This window comes from Rattus norvegicus, chromosome 19 (genome assembly GCF_021556685.1).
Source record: "Rattus norvegicus strain SHRSP/BbbUtx chromosome 19, alternate assembly SHRSP_T2T, whole genome shotgun sequence".
Lineage (NCBI taxonomy): Eukaryota > Metazoa > Chordata > Mammalia > Rodentia > Muridae > Rattus > Rattus norvegicus.
Genome location: NC_141552.1, coordinates 19,855,249 through 19,879,873, shown reverse-complemented (window position 1 = coordinate 19,879,873; position 24,625 = coordinate 19,855,249). Strand labels below are relative to the sequence as shown.

The window sequence follows — 24,625 nt, the reverse complement described above, 5'->3', positions numbered from 1 at the left end:
GTTTGGTATAGTTTTGAGACAGGGTATCTTGTAGCAGCCCAACTCGCTTTGAGCAACAATGTAACATAAAAATAACCTTGAATTCAAAATCCTCCAACCCCTCTGTCCCAAGTCCTGGAATTAAGACCTCCAGCTGTGACCATTTTACTGCAGCATAGGATCCATCTGTATTAGAGTGAGCTTTGGAAATACTGGAGCTCCGACTGTTCCTTAGAATTCAGGTTTCCTTAATTCTTAGCAGGAGTTTTGTGATGATGGGGATGACAGAGTCAGGAGTTACACTGGGAGAGGTAACAGTCCTGGCAGCCCTGAGTGCTCAGTGAAAGTCAAGACAGAAGCCTGCTGATTAGCACCTGAGTGAAAGTGGGAGGATTCAGAGTTCAAGAACAGACTCAGTTACATTCCTAAGACCATATTGCAACATTTTTGTTTCATTTTTGGCTTGTTTTCTTTGAGACAAGGTGTTAATTTATAGCCCTGGCTCTCCTGGAACTCACAATGCCTCTGCCTCCCAACGGACGGAATTAAAGGCATGTGCCAACATGCACTGCCACTAATTAGTTTTTAATTAAACATGCTGGCACAATCCAGTAATCCCAGTGCTTAAGAGGCCGAGGCAGGCAGATATCTGGCTTCCTGACAAGTCTGATCTACAGAGAGCATGTCAGAATAGCCAGGGCCAAACAGAGAAACCCTGTCTCAAAAAACAAACAACAAAATGAATTTGTTTTAAAGAAGAGAGGAACGATTTAACAGAGAATTAGAGGCCAAGATCCAAATGATATTGGGTAGTACAGAGCCTAGCTTCTGAGATGAAACTGGACACTATGGGGTTAGGGTGGGGATTCTCATCTTGGACTGGGAGACAGAGGGTGACTTCAGGCATGGAAGGTTCAGTCAGTCATTAGTCAGGATTCTCAATCAAGAGGGTGTTGTAAGTTCCAAAATGTGTGAGCAGTGTTCTGCATGAGAGTAGAAGAACCCGCCTACCTATACAAAACAGCCAATGAAGAGTAATCACAAGCATATGTCTGGAGGTCCATGGAGAGGTTAACATCCACCTTAGTGTGGATTCTTCAGAGCACAGGTGGAGAGGAGTAGAAGAGCTGATGGTGGCTGAGGCAGGAGAGGAGTTCGGGTGTGAATTTGAGCCAGTAAAGGAGCTTGTAGGTCGGGCAGAGCAATGAGAGGTCTAACAGCATAGCTGTTGAGATCCTTCAGATTAATTTGTCTTAAGAGCCTCATGCCATAGCCAGGGACAGGAGTAGATCTGACTATTGGGTGGCTGGGCTCATATAGCCCAACAGGTTTGTCCTTGCATCTGTGGGATTCCAAGTCTCTCCCTTTAGACACAGCCATGGAGAAGGTGTAGCAGTGAAGGTGCAGATGGCTTTGCAATGCTTGGCTTATGGTGTTGAGTACTTCATGCTCCACAGAGCTAGGAAATGTCCTAGAAGCCAGGGAGGCTGAGCATGAGGAAGACAGGTCTCTGGGAGAGAGAAATGATAACCAAAGTCACTAAGAACTTCCTGAATCACAGTGTCTGTTAACCATATATTTTATTTACTTATTTTTATGGGCCTGAGTGCTTCACCTAATAAATGCTTGTGCACCATGTGGTATGTGTGGTGCCCGTGAAGTCCAGACTGATTCCCTAGAATTGCAATTACAGGTTAATAGGAGCCACCATGTGGACACTGGGAACTGAACCTCGGTCTTCTGCTCTTAGCCACTAAACCAACCATCTCTTCAGCACCACCCCCCAATTGTATAGTCATTAAGATTTAACCATTTGGCCTTCAGTATTTGAATTAATACAGATGTGACAAGAGTTATAGTTAACATGGTGGTTCAGGTATAGACAGGCAGGCATCTCATTGTATACAAAATATGAATCCTTCCTTCCTTCCTTCCTTTCTATCTTTCTTTCTTTCTTTCTTTCTTTCTTTCTTTCTTTCTTTCTTTCTTTCTTTCTCTTTTTGATTTACTCTTGGAGACAGTGTTGTTTTTTGTGTAGCTGACCTGGAATTAGCTCTGTAGAGGAAGCTGGCCTAGAATTCAGAAATCTGTCTGCCTCTGCCTCCCAAGTGTTAGGATCAAAGGCCTGTGCCACACCACCACACATCCTTCTGTTTAAAGGAAAAATGTAGTCTTACAGGTCAGCATGAGTTTAGCCCCGGTATAGACATTTTCCTAGGCCTTAGGAGCTGTAGAGTTCATGAAGGATTTGCTGCCTTCCCCTTTAGCCTGGCTAACTATGAGAGCTGCACACCCATGGGTGTTTGCTTCACAAGAGTCTGGAGGATGAGGGTCACAGGCTGAGGTAACTGTGTAGAGCAAAGGATGCTTGGTGAAGGTCAAGTGGGTAAAATGCTGAAATGCTGAGAGAAGAGGCCTATGGTAGGCGCCTCCTACACCTGAGACTTCCAACCCCGAAAAGCAGGGGGTAGAGAGTGAGGATGCACAGTGCACACAGGTCAGGAAAAAGCCATGTTCCCGAAGCCTCCATGAGTGGTGGACAGGCTCTAGGGCACCATGAGGGACCTCAGGAGCTTCTGCACTTTGTAGAATTACAGGGTTATATGTTTCACATGCCCATGATTTGCCCCCTGCAGCAGGGAGAAGCCAACACCAGAAACCTCCAGCTCCCAGCCCTGCTTTTGCCATGTAGGTTTATCCAGAAAGAGGTTGGAAGTCCCTGGACCTGGAGTCTCAGTTGGTTGTGAGCCACCTGACCCTGGTGCTGGAGACTGAACCCAAGTCTTCTGCAAGAGCAGCAAAGACCTGTGCGCTGCCTGGCCCAGCCAGGGCTGTGAAATGGGATTTATTTTCATGCTGAACAAGCCCAACAACAGTTTAGGTCCCTAGAAGCCACGTAAACCTGGATGCAGTAGTGTCTGTCATCCTGCCCTTCCTACTGGGAAATATGAACCTAAAGTGGACAGTCTCTAGGATTAGGGGGAAGGGCTAGCCTAGCAATCACAGCCATGGATGAGAGGTAGGTGAGGACCTGTGCTCAGGTTGTCCCTGACCTTTACACAGGCACACACACACCTGTACTCACAGAAACGCCATACAGACATACGTGAAAAAGGAAATAAAAACAAACAACATTGAAAATACAGTATACTGGGGCTGGAGGGATGGCTCAGTGGTTAAGACCACTGACTGCTCTTCCAGAGGATCTGAGTTCAATCCCCAGCAACCACACATTGTGTCTCATAACCATTTCTACTCTCATATACTACCCTTTACTGTTGTGTCTGAAAACAGGGACAGCGTACTCAGATGGACAAAATAATTAGTTTTTTAAAATCCTTTTCTTAAAAAAAAAAAAAAACTCTTCTGTGACACATGATCATTGTGTGATTCCAAATGTCGCTAAGTCAGTAAAGTCCTATTGCTACATGGTGCACCAGTTGTGTCAGCCTTGGTAGTAGAATGGCACAGTTGAAAATTTGCTGGTCACAGTGACCAGGCAGCCTAGAAAGCTAACCATGTGCAGAGAAGGCTGTGCTGTGTCCTAGTCCTCTACCCACACTGCCCCTCATCCCTACGAACATAGCCCAAAGAACAGATGAGGAATGTTCCAGGATTCTTTCCTCTTTGATTGCCTTACTAACCTAGCCCTGTGCTACATGTAACCTTGTCACATCCTCTGTCCCATCCCTAAGCCCTCATACCTGTCAGATAAGACAGGGATCTTGCTTTGGGGGGAAGCTCTGGTCCCTCTCTGTCCTAACAGGCTCTGAGCCATCGCTGAAAGAGAGTCCTCTGAGGACTGAGGGACATCCATAGCCAGTGCTCTGACTTCCAGGAAGGTTTGAGGAAGGGGGTCCTCTTCTTGTGGTGCCTCTAGTAGGAGCAGCCCACACTTGGGCCCAGCTCCCACTGTCAGAAAAAGGAGGGTGGCTCTGGTCTTTGCACAGCTCTCTAGCTGAATGAACAGTGCATCTCTCCTCTCTCTCTTGCAGGAAGTCTCCAGTCTCTGGTGCAGGTGCTGTTCCCAAGACAAAGGAAAGGAAAGTGCTAAGTGAGGGTTCCCGGGATCCTTTAAAACATTATCTGCATTGTCTTCATTAATGTTTCTGTTTAATTTTTTATTCCATGTGTATTGATCTCCTTGTAGGGGTGTGCATGCCAAAGCATGAGTGTTGAAGGTGGAGGAAAAGCCATGGGAGTCACTTTATCCTACTGTGCGGGGTCCCAGGCTCTGAACTGGGTCATTGAGCTTCTTTACAAAGAGCTTTCATGCTGAATTTCTTGCTGACTCTGATTTCAGGGAGAGCATCTCATACAGCCCAGACTGGCCAGTAAACTACTGATCATCCTACCTCAAGCATTACCATCTAGTTCATGAAAGGTTGAGTTATTGACATGAGGAACTGGGGATGGGCAGAGGTGCATGACTGAGGCTATCTCTGCTCAGTGGCATGCCTTTGGGGACAGATAGTTTTCATCACTGAGGTGTCATTTGAGTGCAGTGCTCCTCTGGAGAGAAGGAGTCTCTTTTGCCAGGGCATCAGGCTCTCCAGACAGGACTTGAAGGTGGAGGTCTGGAGGCCAGGCCTGCATTCCTCTTCAGAAGCTGCATTTACCACTCTGGACAGTGCTATAGCACAGGGTCACATATCCAGTTCCACCCTGAGACCTGCTGAGTCACATGCAGTTTGTGCTGAGAAGCAAACTGGGTGTCCTGCAAGGGCAGTGTGTGCCTCTCAACCACTTACTCATGCTTTCCTTAATTGTACACTCGAAGTGGGGCGGGCATGACACATGTGGGGGTCAAACACAAATCAAGGGAGTTTTTTTCTCTTTTTGTATCAGAGAGGGCCTAAGGATCGAACTCAAGCCCTCAGGATTGACAGTGATGCCTGGACCTGGTGAGTTCAGGGTAGGGGATGAGGGTTTAGTCCTAGGGATGGAGCCCAGGACCTCACATACGCTAGGCAAGTGCCTAATCACTGAGCTACATCCCCAGCAGATGTTGGTTGCAAGAGAACTTGGGCCCTCACCATGCCAAAGGAGCACTCTATCACTTAGTGGCCCCAGCCTGGTAGTCTTGTTTGTAACCTCTGCTGTGTTTGCATGCTGCCTGAGCTTATTAATATAGCCACATCCTCAGGGTGACAAAAACTTCATGGAGACTCCCACTGTCAGATACCTGAAGACAGGTTTCAAAGAGAACAGGTAACCAGTGCAGAAGTCTCACAGTGTTCATGTGAAGTACATGGAATATAAGTCCTAGATGACAGAATGCTCAGAACACTGGTGTCCCCACTGTTGGAAATAACCAGGACCACAGATCCCAGTCTTTCATCACACCTGAAGACCCCTAGCTGGCATGGTGGCACATACTTCTCATCCCAGCACTTGGGAGGCTTAGTCAGGAGAATCTCCTGAGAACAGGAGTAGGAGGACAGCCTGGCCAACCCATCAGGTGTTACCTGCAGGTCTAGTTCCAGACATAATCCTAGCATGCAGTCATCCCCGGCCATGCAGGGAAAGCATCATGGCACACCAGGAAGCCAGTGAGGCCCATGTTGCTTGACTGGGCAGCTACTTGTTAGCCATAAGGACTAGGGCTCAGAGTGCCCAGAGGCTGTGAGACTGAGGGTTTCAAGGACCCAGCAGCAGGCCAGATGGTCTCAGCCTGGACTCGATACTGAAGAAGGAAGGAGCCCTGAGTCCTGGGCCAAAGCTGTTAGTAGCCCCATGACCTGGGCTGCTGGTGGCTGCTGGGGTCAGGAGCAGTGTCTTGGTGGGTCCTGCTGTGGTGAGAGAGAGCAGCAGAACTTCTGGAGGACAGAGAGGGAGCAAAATAGAACAGGAATCCAGTGTAGAGATCTTAGAGTGTTTGTGTGAAGCAGAGCTAGGAAGTGGGTTGCAGGGGCAGGGGAGCAGCAGGCTGTTCCTGTAGAGATGAGTCCAGCAGCATGGGGTGGGAGAGTATCTCAGGGGAGTGGCTCCTGTCCTTCCAGGACAGTCTCCATCAGAGACTGAAGGGCTGGGCCTGAGAGGCTAGGGGAATTAGGGATGAGGGAGAGACTGGAGAGATGTGGGAAACGGATGCACCTAGGAGTGAAGCAGGGCCCCCAATGTGGGATGGCTGAGGCCCAACAGAGTTGTGTGTTGCTGATCCTACATTAGGCCAGGCCAGAGGGCCCAAGCTCCAGCAGCCAGAAAGGAAGCCAAAGTGTCTGAGGAGGTCTGCATCAGATTGTTGCATCTCATGAGGGTCCCACCAGTGGCCAAGGCAGGATTTGTTGAAAGCAAGGTTGTGTGTATAATTGTTCTCACCTCAGAAGGGAATAGGTGGCCATGGCTCTCACAGGTACTGAGGGTGCAGGGACAGGAGACCTATGGACTGACCTTACTGCCACAGGGCGGCTGAAGGCTCTTGCTGCCTTCAGTTAGTTGTTATATTAACCTGGTAGCTTCATTTCTTGAGAAGCTTGGGTGGATGAGGTGTAGCAGATCAAGGTCCAGCTGTGAGGAGGGATCCAGAGTGTTCCATGGTTGGCAAACAGGTTCTGAGATCTGGCCTGTGCACTCAGGCCAGTGTAACTGTTTGTCTTAGCTGCAGGCTCAAGAGGGTTGAACTGTCCCAGGATCAAACACCACATGTGCCCTGTGTTTTCCAAGCTTTCTCATGGTTGCAAGCGCTGGGCGATCTCACATGGACTTTTCCATCATTCCCTGAGCTCTAGGTGACTCGGATGGATCATGGAGATATCTCTAAGCCTAAGCCAGCACAGCAGTGACATCATGGCAGTGTCCTCTAGGGTTCCAGGACTGGATCTTTTTTTTTTTTTCTCTCTCTGCTGATACAAGGAATAAGACATCCTATAAAACAAGGCCAAGCCTTCCTAGAGTTGAGCCCAGAACACACAAGACTCCCCCAGGGATGGGCCCATCCAAGAAGGTGTGGGATGTTTTGTGGCTTAGGTTGTTTCACGGTGAGTAGGAAGTGTCTAAGACGCATACATGTAGCTGCTTGGGAGCTGCGGAGGTCATGGGACGCCCTAGATCTGATTCTGCAGATGACTGTGAACATCCATGTGCTGGAAACTGAACTCTGGTCCTCAATCACTGAGCCATCCCACTGGCCCCTGGCTGTCCCTTCCTAGAATGTTTCTGTATTTCCTCCTACTTGATGCCTTGATGCTGGCTCCTAGCCCAATGGCCTTATATACAAGATGAATTCTATAAATGTCTTATAAACACTAAGTATCCTGTGAAGGGTACTAATGCCCTGTTCATAACAGGAAGGCTGAGGAATCCAGTCTGCAACAAAGAGAAGGCTGGGTGCTTTTCCTGTCATTCAGCATGAAGGGCCAGTCATGTTTTCATTGTAGCGTCCTGGTTATGCTATGGGTCTTCCTGGTGCAGCAGTCCTGTTCTGTGACAAACGATGTGTCTCCTGCAGGAGGAAGAGTGGTCGAGTCACAGTACCTGCAATATGACAATTAAACGAAAAAGGTGATGAAGTCCTTGACTCCCAGAACCACAGGAAGTGGGTTAGGTGGAGGGCAAGTAGGGAGACAGCTGAATCCTGAAGGAAACTGTTGGGACCTTTGCCAGGTGCCTCTGTGACATCCAGACTTGGACACAGGGATGAGTCTGGGTAGTCTAACATCAGCATATATCAGTCTCCATGGTCTACGGCCCCTGCACCTCCTCACTGCTCCTCTGGCTTTGGAGACCTCAATTTTGCCAAGCCTTTTCTTCAGGACCATCCCCTGGATCATCCAGGTGGCTCCTAAGAGACAGGCAGTGACAGCAGACATTTGGTATGGATCACAGGCGAAATTGTCATGGGGCTTTGTGCCATCCTACCCAGAATGCTGTGAAAGGCCCCACTTTGGTGGTGTTCACTTCTGGAATGCCCTGTGTGATAGTTTCAGCTGTGAATAACAAGGCTAGCAGTTTCTACTGCTGCCCACACAGGGCTCCAGCACCCTGAAAGCTGCAGTGCTCACCTAGAAGGGAAGCACATTCAGGACAGGGAGAGCCCTGAGGAGCTCAGTCAACTTCCTGGTCATCCCTGCAGAGACACCTCACCCCTGCAGTGTGGTCATCCCCGCAGTGACACCTCACCCCTGCAGTGTGTGGTCATCCCCGCAGTGACACCTCACCCCTGCAGTGTGTGGTCATCCCCGCAGTGACTCCTCACCCCTGCAGTGTGTGGTCATCCCTGCAGTGATGCCTCACCCCTGCAGTGTGTGGTCATCCGCGCAGTGACACCTCACCCCTGCAGTGTGTGGTCATCCGCGCAGTGACACCTCACCCCTGCAGTGTGTGGTCATCCCTGCAGTGACTCCTCACCCCTGCAGTGTGTGGTCATCCCTGCAGTGACGCCTCACCCCTGCAGTGTGTGGTCATCCCTGCAGTGACTCCTCACCCCTGCAGTGTGTGGTCATCCCTGCAGTGACATCTCACCCCTGCAGTGTGTGGTCATTCCTGCATTGATGCCTCACCCCTGCAGTGTGTGGTCATCCGCGCAGTGACACCTCACCCCTGCAGTGTGTGGTCATTCCTGCAGTGACACCTCACCCCTGCACTGTGTGGTCATCCCTGCAGTGATGCCTCACCCCTGCAGTGCAGACCTTTGGACCTGTGGCCTTCAGGTTCCGGATTATCTGTTAAACTCAGTTCATAATCAGAATGTTTTGTGTTCAGCCTCTGCCTGGACTGTACTCCAAGAAGAGTTCAAGGGTTTCTGTGGCAACATCTAGCGATCAAGCCTTAGCAAAAGGATTCCCAAATCACCCTGCAGGCAGATTCCCAGAGTCATCCCTAGTCCATTTAAGCTGCTGCTGAAGATGCCTTGAAGGCATAGCCACAGCGACCCCGTGTGTTCAGAGGTGATGTTTTCATTCAGGAACCTGATGCTGAGTCTTCTCCTAACCCAGCAGGTGGTCCCTGCATCAGGCTGGAGTCTTGAGTTTCTGTGTTGTCCTGATAACACCTGCTGTGTTCTCCTGGGGCAGAATGGATCTCAGAAGGTCTGGGCCAGTCTCACTGGTTGAGGATTCCTGCAAGGCCTCATCTCCAATTCCTGAGGGAAGGTGTAGGTTAGGAGAACGCCTGGATTTGAAATTCAGTGTTTTCAGATTTCAGGATTGGATGAGGGGAACTCAGCGTGTGCATGTATCCATGTGTCTGTATGCATGCACATGCAGGCCAGGGATGGACACCAGCAACCTTCCTCAGTCACCCTATGCCTCTCACACAAAGGAGCTCTCACACAGAAGCTGTGGCTCACAGATGAGGTTGCTCAGGCTTAGAGTCCCAGAGATTCTTCTGCTGTGCTTCAAAACTTTGAGAGAGAGAGAGAGAGAGAGAGAGAGAGAGAGAGAGAGAGAGAGAGAGAGAGAGACAGAGAGAGAGAGAGACAGAGAGAGACAGAGAGAGACAGAGAGAGACAGAGAGAGAGTGTGAGAGAGAGAGAGAGAGAGAGACAGACAGAGAGAGACAGAGAGAGAGAGAGAGAGAGAGAGAGAGAGAGAGAGATTCTACCAGCTTGTACAACCATGCATGCACATATGGATGCCAGAGGGAAATATCCTGTATCTTCCTTTTCGAACAGGGTCCTAATCAACTATCAGGTCTCTATATCTTAATATCTAGCAGGGGTCCCAGCGTGAGCATAGCCAGGGCATACACATGCTTGGCTGTCAGGCAGGCAAGAGGCAGATATCTTGTTCTATTTTTCATGGTTAATGCTCTTAGTGCCCTTGAGGGCCTGGCGGACACCTGCCTGGAGACGGCTGGATCTGATGCTGGCCTAGACAGCCAGGGCTATTGATGATGGATGTCCAAAGTGGCCCTCATTCTTGGCAAACTACTCTCCTCTAGTCTAAATGTGCTTGGGTGTTTAATGCAAGGACTGGGTTGTAGTTTTCCTCTTCCATCCTGCTGCCTCCTTGTTTTCTTCAGTGGGTCACCTGCCCTAGTGAGGAAAGAGAAGTGTGTGAACCACAGCACCACCTGCCCATGCTTCTGCTTGCTGGTCTGTGGTATCTGTTGATGGAGAACCGTTCCTGTGGCGGTCAGTCCTGTTGCTGTTTGTGAGTTTTGAGGATTTACGTCAGTGTAGTAATGTGCACAGTCATCCTGGGAAACCCCACAGGAAGTTGGTCCCCAGGTTTCAGCACACAGAAGCACAGGCCAGAAGAGATGCCCATGTGTTGAAGGAGGTCCGGTAGATGTGCTGTTAGTTTCCTGTGCCTGATGCATGATTGTCCCTTGCTTAATAAAATGTATACACAAAACTCTTTAAGTGTCCCACTGACCTCTGAGAAAGAACATCAAAGGGAAGATGGCTCTGAACTCTTAACTCCCTGTTCCTGTCCTCATAACAGGTTTCTGTAGCAGCCAAAGGAGAGAAGCCACCTGAGGGAAGGAAGTCCAAGACAGTGCCTAGGAGCAGAAGTAGGGTCTGGCTGTAGAGGGGACAAGTGGCTGGGTATAGGGACTCTAGGATCAGAAAAGAGGCTGCCTGGCATCTCCCACAGCAACAAAGACAGTCACGCATAGTCATGCTCAAAGGCCAGTCTGATCCAGACTGTCCCTCATTTCCCAGGCGATTATAGATTGTGTCAGGTAGCAGTTGAAAACTGGCCATCAGGGCATGATTCAAGTGTTTATTAAGGTATCATGGCATCAAGAGTATATGAGGACATAGCCATATGTACACAGAACGACATGCAGATGCAGAGAGCAGGGAGGGAATAGCCAGGAGCTCCTGCTTGCTGCTGCCTTAGGGGTTCTACAGAAATCCCAGTGGCACTTGGGAAGTGGAGGCAATATCAATTAGGGATTGTGGCCACATGGGGAGATTGAGACCAGCCATGTGCTGTGGCATCAGAACACTGACCAGCGATGACAAAATGGAACATAAAACACTGGTTGCTCAGCTTTGATACTGCTGACTGCTGATGTGGCCAGGGGACATCCGGTTCACCAAAGGCTCAGCCAACAGTTGTCTCTCCACTCACCAAATGTCAAAGAGTGGCCCAGCTCCACAACCAAATGTGTGCCCACATTGCAATGGCTCCGGTACTGTTTCACCTCAGCTGCGGAGATCTCAGGATCCATGAGTGTCCAGCACACACACACCCGAAAGAGACAGTCTTAGGGGTCGTAGGCAGAACTGAGGGTGGTAAGCCTCTGCCTCACGGCTCAATGGCCCTGACCTTGGCATTGTTTGGGCACAAGAGAGCAAAGTGATGGGGACAGACAACCTGCAGTCTACCACGCAGGAAGGGCATGACTAACACTGATTGATCACATCCATGTGACTACTGAAGCTTTTCCTGCTCTCTGTAGTGGTGACCTTACAGAAACCATGCACACCCGGTTTAGACTGTATTAAAGTAGCACACCATTTCAGGGTTCCCTGCAAGGTACCATGGGACAGTAGTAGCATGAGTCTGCATGTATCTCGACAGTTTTCACTAGGGACCAAACACACACACACACACACACACACACACACACACACACACACACACACACCCTTTACTGACATGGTGCACATTCTTTGCACACAGAAGAAAGTGAGTAGTACTGAAAACACACCAATCATGGAATTGATGGAGGGAGTTGTGGGGAAGCTGGGGCTTAGAGTTACTTAAAGGCCCTATGCAGGCTCTCCTTTTGTTGGAGGAGAAACTTCAAGTGCAATGTGGTTCTTTATTTTCTTTCTCTAAAGCACAGAGGGCTAGGGTGGATCACAGGGCTTTGAGCATGTTCGGCAAGTACAGTCACAGTGAATTAAATAATAGGGCTGGAACCCTATTAATCTTCTACAGAATTACAGAGCTGCCTGGATGAAGACTCTCAGCTGAAAAGGTGGACATCTCAAGACAGGCACTGGACAATGGCTGACAGACTTGACTGAAGACTGGAAATGTTTTGGTATCTCATAGGAAAAGAAGGCCCCTCCCACTACACTGTACTCTAAGGACAGTTTATTCAGGTTAGGATGACATGAACTATTGTCTTAGGTCACAGATGTCAGCACAAAGTATCCAAGGTATTGTATGCCAATAGTAGCATCAACAGAACAAAGCACACAGTGTCATGAAGACATAAATTATGAGTTTGTGTAGCAAGACCCAGGCCTCTTCCAGGTTCTTAGATAGTAACTGAGAACCTCAAATATGGTGGTGATGTGATAGTGTGGGGTGAATCTAGTTACAACTAGTTTGTATTGTGACACAAATGACACTTTTTGTGTCATGGTCAGCTTTTAATGAATGACTAGACCTAAGCATGAGAGTAACCAAATACTACATTGCTTCTCTAGCTGCTGAGCTTTTAAAAGCCCTGGGGTGACAGCAAGCTTTTGTGGACATACTGCATTGGTCCTTCTGTACTTTAACTCTCTGAGTCACCTCCACTCTCAGCAAGTTAGATCAATTCCACAAATTGGAAATCAGTCACCTGGAAAAAATACATTCTCAATACGATCCCAGATTGGCCATGGAAAAAGGGTAGCTTGAACTGTCCCACCTAGGTTGGGCTTGCACAGGCCTGCTCTCCAAAAGAAACCTGTGTTCACAGCTGCAAGCTACACTCACTATGGATGCTCTGGAGGTTCCTTCCTAAACTGCTTAGATTAAAATAATTTTCTTGCTAACAATCAAAAAACTGATTATGCCAATCTGGCCTACAAGAAGCTAGTTTCTATTCTGTATTTTATCAGATGTGCAGAATACATATGGTCATCACTGATAATAGGTGAAAGATCTGCTCTAATATGAAAACTAAGTGATGCTGGAGGATGATCCTGACACACAATGAGCAGTGGGAACACCAGAGCTCTGTAGGGATGCCTGACAACCTAACACGTTGAGCACGCACGCCTCAGTAAGTTCCCTGTGAACACACATCTCCTGAGATCTCTCTATTTAATTGGAGGTGATCCTGTCCACCTAATACAGCACCTCATGTGGAATAACAAAAGCCACCTGCAGGAGCTGTGGTGATGACTCACAGGGTAGAGCATCTGCTGCTCTCTCAGAAGAACCACATGGACCCTAACAATTGGGTAAAGTGTGTCAGTGATTACATCATAAAGTGTGTGTCCGAGACACAGCCACATTATCCACACAAAAGACACTGTCACACTGGGTACACCTTGGTGACTTTGAATTCACTTATTAGCCCAGGCTCCATGGAACATGCAGAGATCCATCTGTAGCTGTAAGTTCTAGGTCCACAGGAAGGGACAGAACCCTTGAGTAAGAAAGATAGTCTTAAGAGTCAAGACATAGAATTCAATTTTTATTCATAACAAATACATTTTTACAACAAAACAGGATTAAAATGAATAAAAATATTTAAAAATATTTGAAAGTAAAAATAGTAACAAGAACATATAAATATGAAACAACAAAAAGAAAACTTCAATTAAAATCATAACAAAAATATTTCTAAACAGCATATTCTTAACGAACATTTAGAAGCACAGACGTATTGCTGTTTCTCCTCTAGCACAAATAATGAAAGGCGGTCCCCCAAGTTGTCTCTCAAGTGCTGTTTTCTGAAGAAGAAAGTGAGTAAGACCTCAATCAGTCAGGATGGCTTAGTGGTATATAAATTTAGGGTCTCTAATAAATGACAAATTAACTCTGAGGAAGAATACTCATCCAAAAAATGTTGTTACCATTCAGGATGTTGGTCATCAGGGACTCCTGAGAAAGCAACTTATTCTTCAGGAAGCTCTCTTACTGGGGTGTGTCCAATTCCAGCTCTCTTGCACTTTCTGAGACCTGGGAGAGGAAGGCAGTTTTTCAGACACTGATTTGGTCGGGAAATGCAAGCCAGCTGTCAGAATGCTGCCTTCTACCACCTCAGTTCTATTGGACAGTCGACATGGACCTTTTAACTGATATCATTGTTGCTAACTCTGTGGGCAGGGCAAAATCTCCAGCAAGCCTCACAGTAATGTGGGCTGCCAATCTGGGACCCAGACTTATACCAGTGCAAACCAAGAACAGGGCAATGGGAAGAGACCTCATCGGGTTGCAGGAAGAAAGGAGATGTCCATATGTCACCAAGGTTAAAGCCAATGACAAGTACTAATTTGACATTTGCACTTGGTTCTTATCCCAAAGGTGCTTCCTACACAAGAGGTCACATGACAACAGAGTGTCAATTGTTCAAGAACCAAGAAATTGTTCAAAACTCTACATAGGATCCAATCTATCACATGGATATGCAATTTTAGATATGTTATTCATCTGTCACCATTTCTAGACTGCAGCTTCAAAAAGAGCAGCAAAATATGCTTGCACAATAATTCAGTTTCTGAAAAGTGGTTAACTTCCCAGAATACATGTGCATAGGCAGAGCAATGAACAATTCCATTACATGAGGTGGTTGGCTGGTTGTGAGTGTAAATTAGAAAGGTGGTAAGAGAAGCAAAGATGTATCAAATTGGCAAATTTTATCAGATATTGTTAAGCTAACACATCTGCTCATCCCTACCTGATAATGCTGGTTCTGGCCATTGATGGTCTTTATCTTTCTTGTTGCAGTCAACCAAATATTTCTGGTTCAGTGCACAATCAAGATGTACCTCCTTGCTCTCCTGCTTCAGGGGGACCAACTTCTTCCTACATGTGTTCTCCATCAGGAGCTGGCTAAGCAGGTTTCTGGAAATACAGTATGCATAGTAAGATCATGCTGGCCCTTCCTCCCATTCCTACTCCCAAGTCCCACTAACTCTACCAGATCCCAGATACCCATGAAGACTTAATAAAATGCATCTTGATACATATAAGGCTGCTGCACAAACCATAAAGAGTTAATTCGGGGAAGAATAAATTGTTTGCTTGGCCTGACACCAATTAGTGTCCACACCTCTGAGAAAGAACATGGATCTACAACTATCCATGAAAGCCCAATGCATGGGGCCAACATCAATTAGTAGTGGGCTAACACCCTCAAAGGAGGTCAGTAGAACCAAGAGAAGGTCATGCTAACCATGTGGTCCACGCACTGAATTTTATAAAACCTGGTGTGACACCATAGGTCCAGGTCAGCCTAATAACCTTCTGCTGACTTCAATCAGTACTGTTCTATCTAGAGCCTTCTGAAGATGCCTAGACAATCCTGGGATGAGTAACAGTCTTTTATGGAACTGAAAACTGAGTCCTAATGACCCTGGAACACTGATGGGTAAATAGCACAAGAGATAGAACCAGAGCTGAAGACCGTCCAATCCAGAACAAAGAAAGTCAGAAATGGCCATTCCACAAGTGATAGCCTTTCTGACCAGGACTTACCTAGAGAAGGTAATCTCCTTCTTCAGCTTATGGTTGTTCTCATGGACCTCAGTGTTCTCCATCTCTAAGTTGTGCAGAATTGACATGACCGCCTCCTCCATTCTCTCCAGGTCTTCATAATATGGATTTGGCCTGAAGTGTGGCCTGGCCCCAAATGATAGAATACAATGAACATCGGCATTTAGGAATATATGAACTCAGGGTGGGTCCTATATTACTCCAGGCTGCTGCCTGGATCTTCCAGCACTCAGTCCCCTGCCTAGCAAGTACAGAGACTCACCATAAACTCACTGCAATTACAATCTTGCAAAGCCACCAGCTGTCAAGGGCTTTGCAAATGCACACTGGGAACTCACTCTCCCTGACTTTATCCCTGAATTCTTCATTCAGACCACAAGTTCTGCTTTTAAATAAGTGGAAGCAGATGAGTCCATTTTCAATCTCACTCCTGAGGAAGGGTAAGGTTCTGAATCTCCACTATATGGGAGGTGAGGTTTAGCACAGGGTGGTTAGGGAGGCACAGCTTTCTAGAACCCAAAACCTTAACAGGATAAGAAAAAGGTGACCTTGCAGACCCAGGAATGAAACAAGAGCATTTGGTGTGATTCATACCTGTTCTTCATGGATCTCTCTGTCAGAAACCTCAGGCGATCTCTCAGGTCATTTCTCTCCTAGGTAATGAGCTGCAGCTCTTTAATCAGCCTCTCCTTTTCCTTCATGGCCTGATTCTTGCTTAGGTCAGTGCCATGGGAAGATGTTTCTATCCCAGCATCTGTAGGTAGAAGAACACAAGTGAACCTGCATGGGGAGAATGCATAGAGTGTACATAGATCACAGTGAGGCCTAAACAGGAGAACAAGCCTGGAACCCAGTGTCACTGCTAGGCGATTGGTCTATGCTTAAGAGACCTCCTCAGGGGATCTCAGTTCTCGAACTACTCTATAGAGACCAAGAGATGTAAGCAGCCAGGTGTTCCCTATGCTGGACATCACGTGCTTACATGTACTACGGAGATGGCTTCTCCAGGATTATTATCAGCTGAACAGGGTACAGCTTGGTTTCAGGACCCTCACCCCTGTGGCTTCAGAACTCAGATGATAAATTCACCATCCACAAAACTTGAGTGATTGGAGACACTCAGATGTCCTACCCTGATACTCTAAAGCAACAACTTTGGATTTAAAACGCATTTCCAGGGAGGATATGTTCAACAGACTTATCAGTGTCCCTATGTGAAATACCAAATGCCCCAGAAGTGCGAATAGGTTACAGGCTGAATCTTGGTCTACACATTCCAAATAGTTTTGGTATTGTAGAAAAATTTTTGTAACATACAACCTCTAATATATAAAGCAAACGATGACCCTGCCAGTTAGAAGAAATCGGAGAAGGTCTAAGAACATAAGATTATTGCCTGAAGCACAATCTCTCCCTGTTACTACTGTCAGATACCCACTGTATTTAAAGAAGCAATGATAGTGAAATACATTGCTGCCCTGTCTAAACTCAGAAAAGGTGGACCCTCCATGACCACTGATGGTGTTATTATATCAATGTAACAGAGCAAATGAACTGAAAAGTAAAGACCAGAAGTCCACAGTATAATAGCATTGGCCTTACCATATCCTCCCAGTGGGGATGGGGAAACTAAAGTTCTGAAATCCTTGACTTTAGGGAATTGTGCTATTCGTGGAAATTCAATTCCTTTTCAGATGCTCCAGTTGCTGTGGCCCATTGCTAGAAAGGTCAGCTTAAGCCTGCAGCCACCCTGGCAGGAAGCTCAAAATACACTGCCCAGAACTTACTCCACATTCCCCAGAAGTGCTGTCTTTGTCCATCATTACTTTGAGACGAAAGGCCAGACTCCTTCACTCTAGTCTCTCCAGAATCGACGTTCCCCCTCCCAAAAAGCTTGCGAAGACGGGAAAACATGTCTTAGCTTGTAACCGCCAGACTCAGACTGAGAGAAACTAGGGCACTGGTTGTCACTACAACACTGGTGACATCACAGAGGATGCCAGAACTCTCTAGGAGACAATAGAATGTCCAAGAAGGGACAACTGATGTCATGGGGAGCAGACTTTGCCTTCCTGCTAATGTTCTCCCTGTACTGAGCATAAGCAGAGGTGCCCTTTCCAGGAGACTTTCCTGGGGAGAGCCACTGAGCATCTCCTGCTTCCAAAGCCAAATTTTCCTCAAGGCTTGATTATTAAAAACCTTAGTAATTCCTATGCATCTAAATGAATGTTTCCTTTCAAATCTTTCCCAAAAAATGTCTCATCCTAACTCAAATTGTCCTCATTCACCAATGTAAGCCATTAAACCTTCCTGAGATTTCACACCAGCTTGAATATGCACTCAAAAGTTCTCCTGTCTCATTATGTACAGGTGCTTTATATCACATCAAGAAATAGTCTGCATGGTAGGTTACAACATGGGTGTGTGTTAGGGGAACACTCATGAAGTCATGTGCTTAGCAATCGACAATTGCCAGAAAATTCCTTAGGAGAAAGAGTTGAAGTCTTTAAGGTGCTAGGAAATGTGTGGAGACCAGTTGGCAGAGGAAAGTGCAATATTGGAGCCACCAATGACGGGAACCTCATGCTGCTTGTGGGGTTCTCCTCTCTGCACCAATGTCACCAAAGGAGCACTGCTCACAGGCCTGAGTAAGATGTACCATGAGCTTCTATCAGAAAAATAAAATACACAAGAGATATAGAGGGTGCACAGAAACGTCTAAAATGAGGCTATAAACATCATTAAGTGGATAGAGCAAGGTCCCAGCACCTGTACACTGGGAAATGGCCACCCCACCAAACACAAAAGCATCTATCATGGTAAAAAATGAATACTTTATAGAATGCACCCACTAACACTGATTGATCACATCCGTAGTTCAAATTTTGGGGGCAAATTCATGGCCTTAACTATCTTTGTCTCAACTTATATAGCAAAAAATAAGAAAGAATGAGAAAAGAAAAAGTCAAAACTAAAAGCTCAAGCTTCTCATATGAGGATTGCAGGAAGTGTTATATGGGAGTCAGTTCTGATTAGGCCATTTTAGATAGAACAGTGCATAGTGACCCTTAATGTGATGGGCCCTATATAAAGCTTTTTGCAATATTGGAATTTTAACAAACCTCATCCAGAACGTACGGAAGAGGCACCATGTGATCACCATGTGGTCACCATGTCCTTACTCTGTATCAGGTTATCTTTCTGCATCCTTGATTGTCAGGCATATAACAGCAACAATCTGAAATAGCTGACAGACATGGAAAAACATGGCTAAAACTATAGTTGTGGGTTACACACCTCAACTGTGAAAGGCTAATGCTGTCTGCACAGTCCTTGGAGGCCACTCTTATAAGCCTATTCATTGCAAAGTGAAAGGAGGTTTATCAAGGCTCAAAGTGATCCTGGCCAGCCAGGTAGAGGGCAACATGTGATACTTGAGACCCTGTTTTAAACCAGCACAGAAATCCACACTTCATTCAAAGCATCATCTACGAATTCTCGATTATTTACCATTCTCTCCCTACCAGTCGTTCTGTTTGGAATGGTAGAAAACAACTGGAACTGATCTTTCTATTTTAAGGACCTTGATCTCTCTTTTTTTAGGTCCACATTAAGAGTGCATACAAATGGACATCACCATCTGAACATCTTAGTATTATCTACTCTGTATATATAGCATAATACTGTGCCTATGAAAATCTTAAGCTTCCTTGAGTGTAGTTGCCCCATCAAGAAGTGTGAAGTTCTGAGTTCAAACCCCAGTGATGCTTTAAAGGTACTAGAACAAAGCAATCAGAGATACTCCACTTCTTTGTCCTTAGATTAAATCAAGTTGACACAATGTGAACCTGGTGGGCTATTTAACCATGCATCTTTCTCCCAACCCCACTTCCACGAGCTCAGTCCATGGCAGAATTCATCCCCCACCATCCTAGGTATTTCTTTGTATATTTCTACAAGAGCCAGGTTTCTTTTTTTTAATAGAATTAGTTGTAGTCAATCAAGTGCTGCCCTATGTGAGAAATGATTAGTATCTATTGCAACTTACCACAGTGTATTTGTGTATACAAGTACATTATTGGAAATCCAGCACTACTGAGGGATTGGAAACCAGTTCTGTGGCCTTGCCTTTCTGTGCCTCTTCCTGGCTCACAGGCAGCAGGGGGCAGACCTTGAGTTCCTCTTCAGGGACAGAGTGATGTTGAATGGGCACTGAGCAAGCAGAGAAACACAGCTGAGGCAGCTCCTTTCAGTTATCAAACACATCATCTCCTTCCCATCTTAAGGGCTACTGCTGAGGTCTTGCCCCCATACCTACCTTAATAGCAGCGAATTTGTTACACAGCAGCCAGCTCTTTCCTATTGTTCTGTAATACGCCTCCACATCATGAATGCCAAGAAAAACACTAACAAAGAACAAAAAACTCTGACGTTGAACTGTGTGGTGCTGGTCACATACCCTGTTATGTTCTGTATGTTATGAGGTTTGTTAATCTTAACAAGTTCCCCAAGTGTATTCTTCACATAGGACCCAATAGATTCAAGGAAAATAGGAACAATTATGTGTAAAATGTCCTGAGTCAGGGCCATAGACAGCAGCATTTCCAGCACTTGTGCATGAGCCCATGTGGATCTTGCAATGAGCGGGGCCTAGCAATGTCCAGTACACAGTTGTGAGCTGTTGCTCTGGTTGAACTGTATTGGTGTGTGCATTGATAAACTACACCTATTTAAATGAATTCAGTGTCCTGTGGTGTGAATCCAGACCCCTTGAAACCAGGTCTTCCCTTCTGCAGCACTCGGGAAAAAGGCTAAGTTTAGGAAAGGTGACGTCTTGTCATAAGTTATGTGACAAGAGGGATGGTGAATGATCCCTTGAGATAAGAATCAAGGTTTCCTCTGTGGTATTTAGGTCTATACTGGCCCTGTGCAACAGCTTCAAGAACCCATTTCTGATTTTCCTTGGGATTCCTGTGATGATGCACTCAGACATGATTGGAAACAACCAAAACGGTGGTCAGACTTGATTTATAAAATGTAGGTAACATTGCAAACTTAAGTTGTAGGATATTTGATCATATTGTCATCCCCAATATTGTGTTATTTACTTAGAAAAATACCTTCTGGCTGTGTAGTTCAGTACTAGCACCAATATTTAACCCTAGAGCTATTTTTGTTTGTTTCTTTGTTTGTTTTTTGTTTTTGTTTTTGGATGAACAAGTACTTTCCTATTTTGTGGCCCAGCCCTAGCTCTTACTTCTTTGCACAGTCATAGAGAGACCTAAAACATATACTCAGACAAAGTCAGGGGAGTGTATAAAAGGGCCTAAGGCAATACCACATAATGACATTGAAAGTGGGCTCTCTTCTTGATCCACGCCTCCAGCTCTCCTGACATCTACATGAATTATAACTCCTAATGCAGTGTAAATGATGTCTGTGCTATTGCTGAAGGAATCATGAGAATAACAACTCTAAACATCCCACCATGGATAGAATTTGTGGAAAGAGGCAACTGGCAGCCAATGAGAGGGCTCTACAGTTAAAGGGGCTTGCTGTCAAGTCTGATGAGCTTGACTCAATCCCCAGGACCCACGTGGTAAAAAGGAGAGAAACAAGGGCCAAGCTGTCCTCTGGCTTCCACTCATGTGCTTACATGTATGTGAGTATATATGTATATGTCTGTATGCACGTGTGGTTATGAATGTGTGTATGCATGTATGTGTTAACGTGTATATGTATATGTGTGTATATGTCTGTCTATATGTGTGTATAGGTGTATTTGTATGTGTGTATATGTATTGTATGTGTGTGTATGTGTGTATGTATATGTGTATGTGTGTATGCATGTATGTGTGTATGTGTGTATGTGTGTGTATGTGTGTGTGTGCATGTGTGTATGCATGTAGGTGTGTATATATGTGTGTGTGAGCATGAATGTGTATAGTCATGTATATGCATGTGTTTTCATGTACGTGTATTCGTGTATATGTACGAATGTATGTGTGTATATGTATGTATGGACACACAAACACACACAATGTTAAAACATAAAAAGCTCCTTGGAGTATTCACCGTGCCTGGATAAGTGGTGACCATGTGGGGGAAACACATGTCCATGTACACATACCTGTTCACATGCGCTGAGCAATGCCCAGCCTGGTCTTGAGCTCACTACCTGCCCAACGATGAGTTTCTGCCCACATGGTCTTCTCAGAGCCAGGTGACAATTGTTCCTGCCATGCCAGTTCTGTTCCCGTTTCTCATGCCACAAACCTTCTAGCTTGAATCTCACCTACTGATGCAGGAACCTAACAGCCTCCAACCCAGTGAAGTAAGTAAACTTCTTCCTGACATTCTCAGGCTTGGTGTCCCCATGAGTCACAGGGAGGAAGGATGGCATGCACCAAGGAGAAGGGCCATGGGCAAGGAGGAAAGGATCATAAGTCAGTCATCACTGACACCAGCAAAGTGTGTGCTTCAGAGCTGGCTCTGCTCACTCTTGTCCCAGTGGCAGGACTTAAGAGTGGTGCATACCTGTCACCCAGCACTCAGAGACGTCTGAGGCATGAGAACCAGGAGTTCATGGCCATTTTAACTAATGGTGAGATCAGAGACAGCCTGGGCTGCATGAGACTCAGTCTCAAAGCAGGCAAGGAGGAACTTGCTATATTTGAGCAAGGAAGCTGCCATCCTCCTGGGTTCTAAACATTCACTGCAATACAGAAAGATGCTAGGGCTAGTGTGGCAGAAAGTAGGAGACAGAGAAGCCAGGTTAACCCTCCCTAATCTTCTCATGCTGTGTGAGCTATGAGTAGATGGTGCCCTATACACTGTGGACAGGATGGTCTCTCAGACAGTTCAGAAAGCCATGGAGGACTCCAGCAATTCTCCACTTGGGTGTCACTTGAGTCTTATATGTGTGTGTTTACAAGCCAAAATATAAGATCCATAGGTGACTGTGTGAATTCAACATGGCCCAGCCATGTGCTGGAATATTATTCACCCTTACATAGGATTCAGATTCTGACCCTTGAACAGGAATGAGAATGGTAGCCATTCTCCTAAGTCAGACCTCCAGGCAGTGCAAAGACAAACTAACACTGTATGACACCACTGACTGAGGGCTGGAGTGTCACCAGTTATATAAAGACAGAAAGCAGGAAGGTTTACAGAGCCCCAGGGGTGACATGGAGTGGGGAGGTTGGAGGGTAGGTGTGTAAGTGGGACTGAGGCTCAGAGGAATCAGACATGGCTGCAGAATATGCATGTGGCTGCCTCCCATACCTGTGGGTCCTGCCTCCTCAGAAAGGCAAATACAGCAAAAGAAATGAACAGAGGCAACAGACTCTGACCTCCTGTAGACACACACACAAATGACGTGACAGAATGTGCACACTGCTGCCTTGCTGCAGGAGCAGTTGAGCATCCAGAAGGGTTGAAAGAGGCTGGAAGGGCTGAGCATGGCACTGAGTTCAAGGACATAGCTTTAGGTCCTGGGGAACGTACGGTGCCCAAGCCCCATCCTGCTGATACTGAGGGACACAGCTGACATTCAGGGTGATGGCTGGGCTGGGCTGGGGAATAGGTGTCCACTCTCACCTGCTCCAGCTTGAAGGTGCTCTGGATGAAGTAGAACTGCAACTACTTGTTGGATTCATTGATGCAAATCTGCTGGAAGCTATTCTGTTCAAAGTCCTCAAATCTGAATATGGCCAAGACACCAATGGGCAAGCACTGGGAGACAAGGTGTGGTTATAGCCGGGGTCTCCTGGAAAGACTAGCCGTCCTGAGAGGAGTTGCAGCAGAGGGGGTGTGTTTTCCTGACCAGTTTGGTACCCAGTGTTTTTTTGCCAAGGGTTCCTTTATTACTTCTTGATGGAACCAGGCCTGCACATATCCAGTAAGCATTGGGGTGGAACCTAGGCTTGGTGCCCACATGCTGGCATCGTTGAGGGTGAAGTCTAGCCTATCACACTTCCAGCAACGAGTGCAGATGCCTGGGTTCCTATATAATGGCGGTTCTTACCCTTCCTAACACTGTGACTCTTTATTTCAGTTCCTCATGTCGTTGTCATCCCAACATAAACTTATTGGAGAGCTACTTCATGAGTGTAACTTTGTTACTGTGAGGAACTGTAATGTAAATGTCTGGTGTGCAGGAGCGCTGATGTAGAACCCACAGATTGAGAGCAGCTGCTGTAGAGGATCAGAGTCCTCTGCCAGCCCTGGTGTTTGCAGAGATCCCGTGGGTTCCCAGTCTCCATGGCTTTTCCCAAGGACAGGGTTTATTCTTGGCTGTCTCAGGGCCCGGAATCTCACAGAAACAGCCTCTCCCATGTCCTTCCTGTTGAGGAGAGCGTGGTTGGTCCTCAGCACAGTCCAGTCAAACAGGGCGCTGTATAGACACTTGGCCAGGGGTCTCCTGCAGTTATGGCCTCTGGACAGAGGGGTTTCTTACCTGGGTGGGGCAACTGTGCCAGGTACAGACTGTGATGCTCAGAGTCAAGACCTCATTTTGTCTTATTTTCATAGACAAAGTTGCCCAGGCTGGCCTCGAACCTGCCGTGTAGCAAAGGATAATTAAACAACTGATCCTACTGCCTCTACCCCCCATGGGCTGAGATTGCAGATGAGTGTCACCAGAGCTGGCTTGTCACAGCTGCTATACGGCTCTAAGTCAGGGGCCTCATGCGCAGGTGTGTTATGACTGTGCCATCCCCACCCTGCAACCAGGGTTTTCACCTTTCTCCTGCTGAAGTCTGCTTAATCCTACTCTGGCCCTAGGACACAGCAGCTGTGGGAGACTCAAAGCCTGGGGCTTCAGCTCAGCATGGGTACACAGCATGGCATGCAGGATGTATGGTTGTGAAAAAGCCAAGGAAGTGCTTCTCAGCTCACCCCCTGCAGGAGTGTCTAGTCCATCCTTCTCCCCAAGGACGCAGACATCTGCTTCCAACTGCCCGACATGCCTCTCTGGTTTTGACTTTCCTGGATGCCATGTCAATGCCACCACACAGAGTGCTGCCTCTACTGGGGACACTCACACAACCTCTCTGGGGGACATCTGAGCCAAGCAGGGATTGGGTGCACTGCAGAGAGGTCAAGTCATGTCGTGAAGTACCTTGTCCCACAAAGGCTCACTGTTCAGGGAGTTGACTGGAAAAGTAAGCTTATGCCCCTGGGCAGGGTCCCCATAGGGAGTGTCCCACACCCTACTATCAGGTCTATTCCTGGTGCCATGCAAATTCAATTTGCAAGACCCAATGCTCTGGAAATGTCAAGAGCTAACGGAAATGTACCAG

The 24,625-nt window shown here is 46.7% G+C and overlaps 1 protein-coding gene across 2 annotated transcripts in view; it reads right to left on the bottom strand.

The window, feature by feature from the left end:
- Positions 1 to 24,625, bottom strand: part of LOC147999027 (disks large homolog 5-like) — a 100,283-nt gene that overhangs the window by 42,927 nt on the left and 32,731 nt on the right. Inside the window, exons 1-6 of one of the 2 annotated variants that reach the window (XM_087595775.1) lie at positions 17,108 to 17,264; positions 15,915 to 16,074; positions 15,303 to 15,446; positions 14,503 to 14,669; positions 13,679 to 13,784; positions 13,274 to 13,555 (exon numbers count right to left, since the gene is read on the bottom strand). In XM_087595775.1, the coding sequence (XP_087451901.1) occupies positions 13,720 to 13,784; positions 14,503 to 14,669; positions 15,303 to 15,446; positions 15,915 to 15,925 (387 nt within the window). In that variant the 5' untranslated portion in view covers positions 15,926 to 16,074; positions 17,108 to 17,264 and the 3' untranslated portion in view covers positions 13,274 to 13,555; positions 13,679 to 13,719. Of the gene's footprint in view, positions 1 to 13,273; positions 13,556 to 13,678; positions 13,785 to 14,502; positions 14,670 to 15,302; positions 15,447 to 15,914; positions 16,075 to 17,107; positions 17,265 to 24,625 lie in introns of those variants that run through there. The other variant, XM_087595774.1, reaches the window with a different exon arrangement.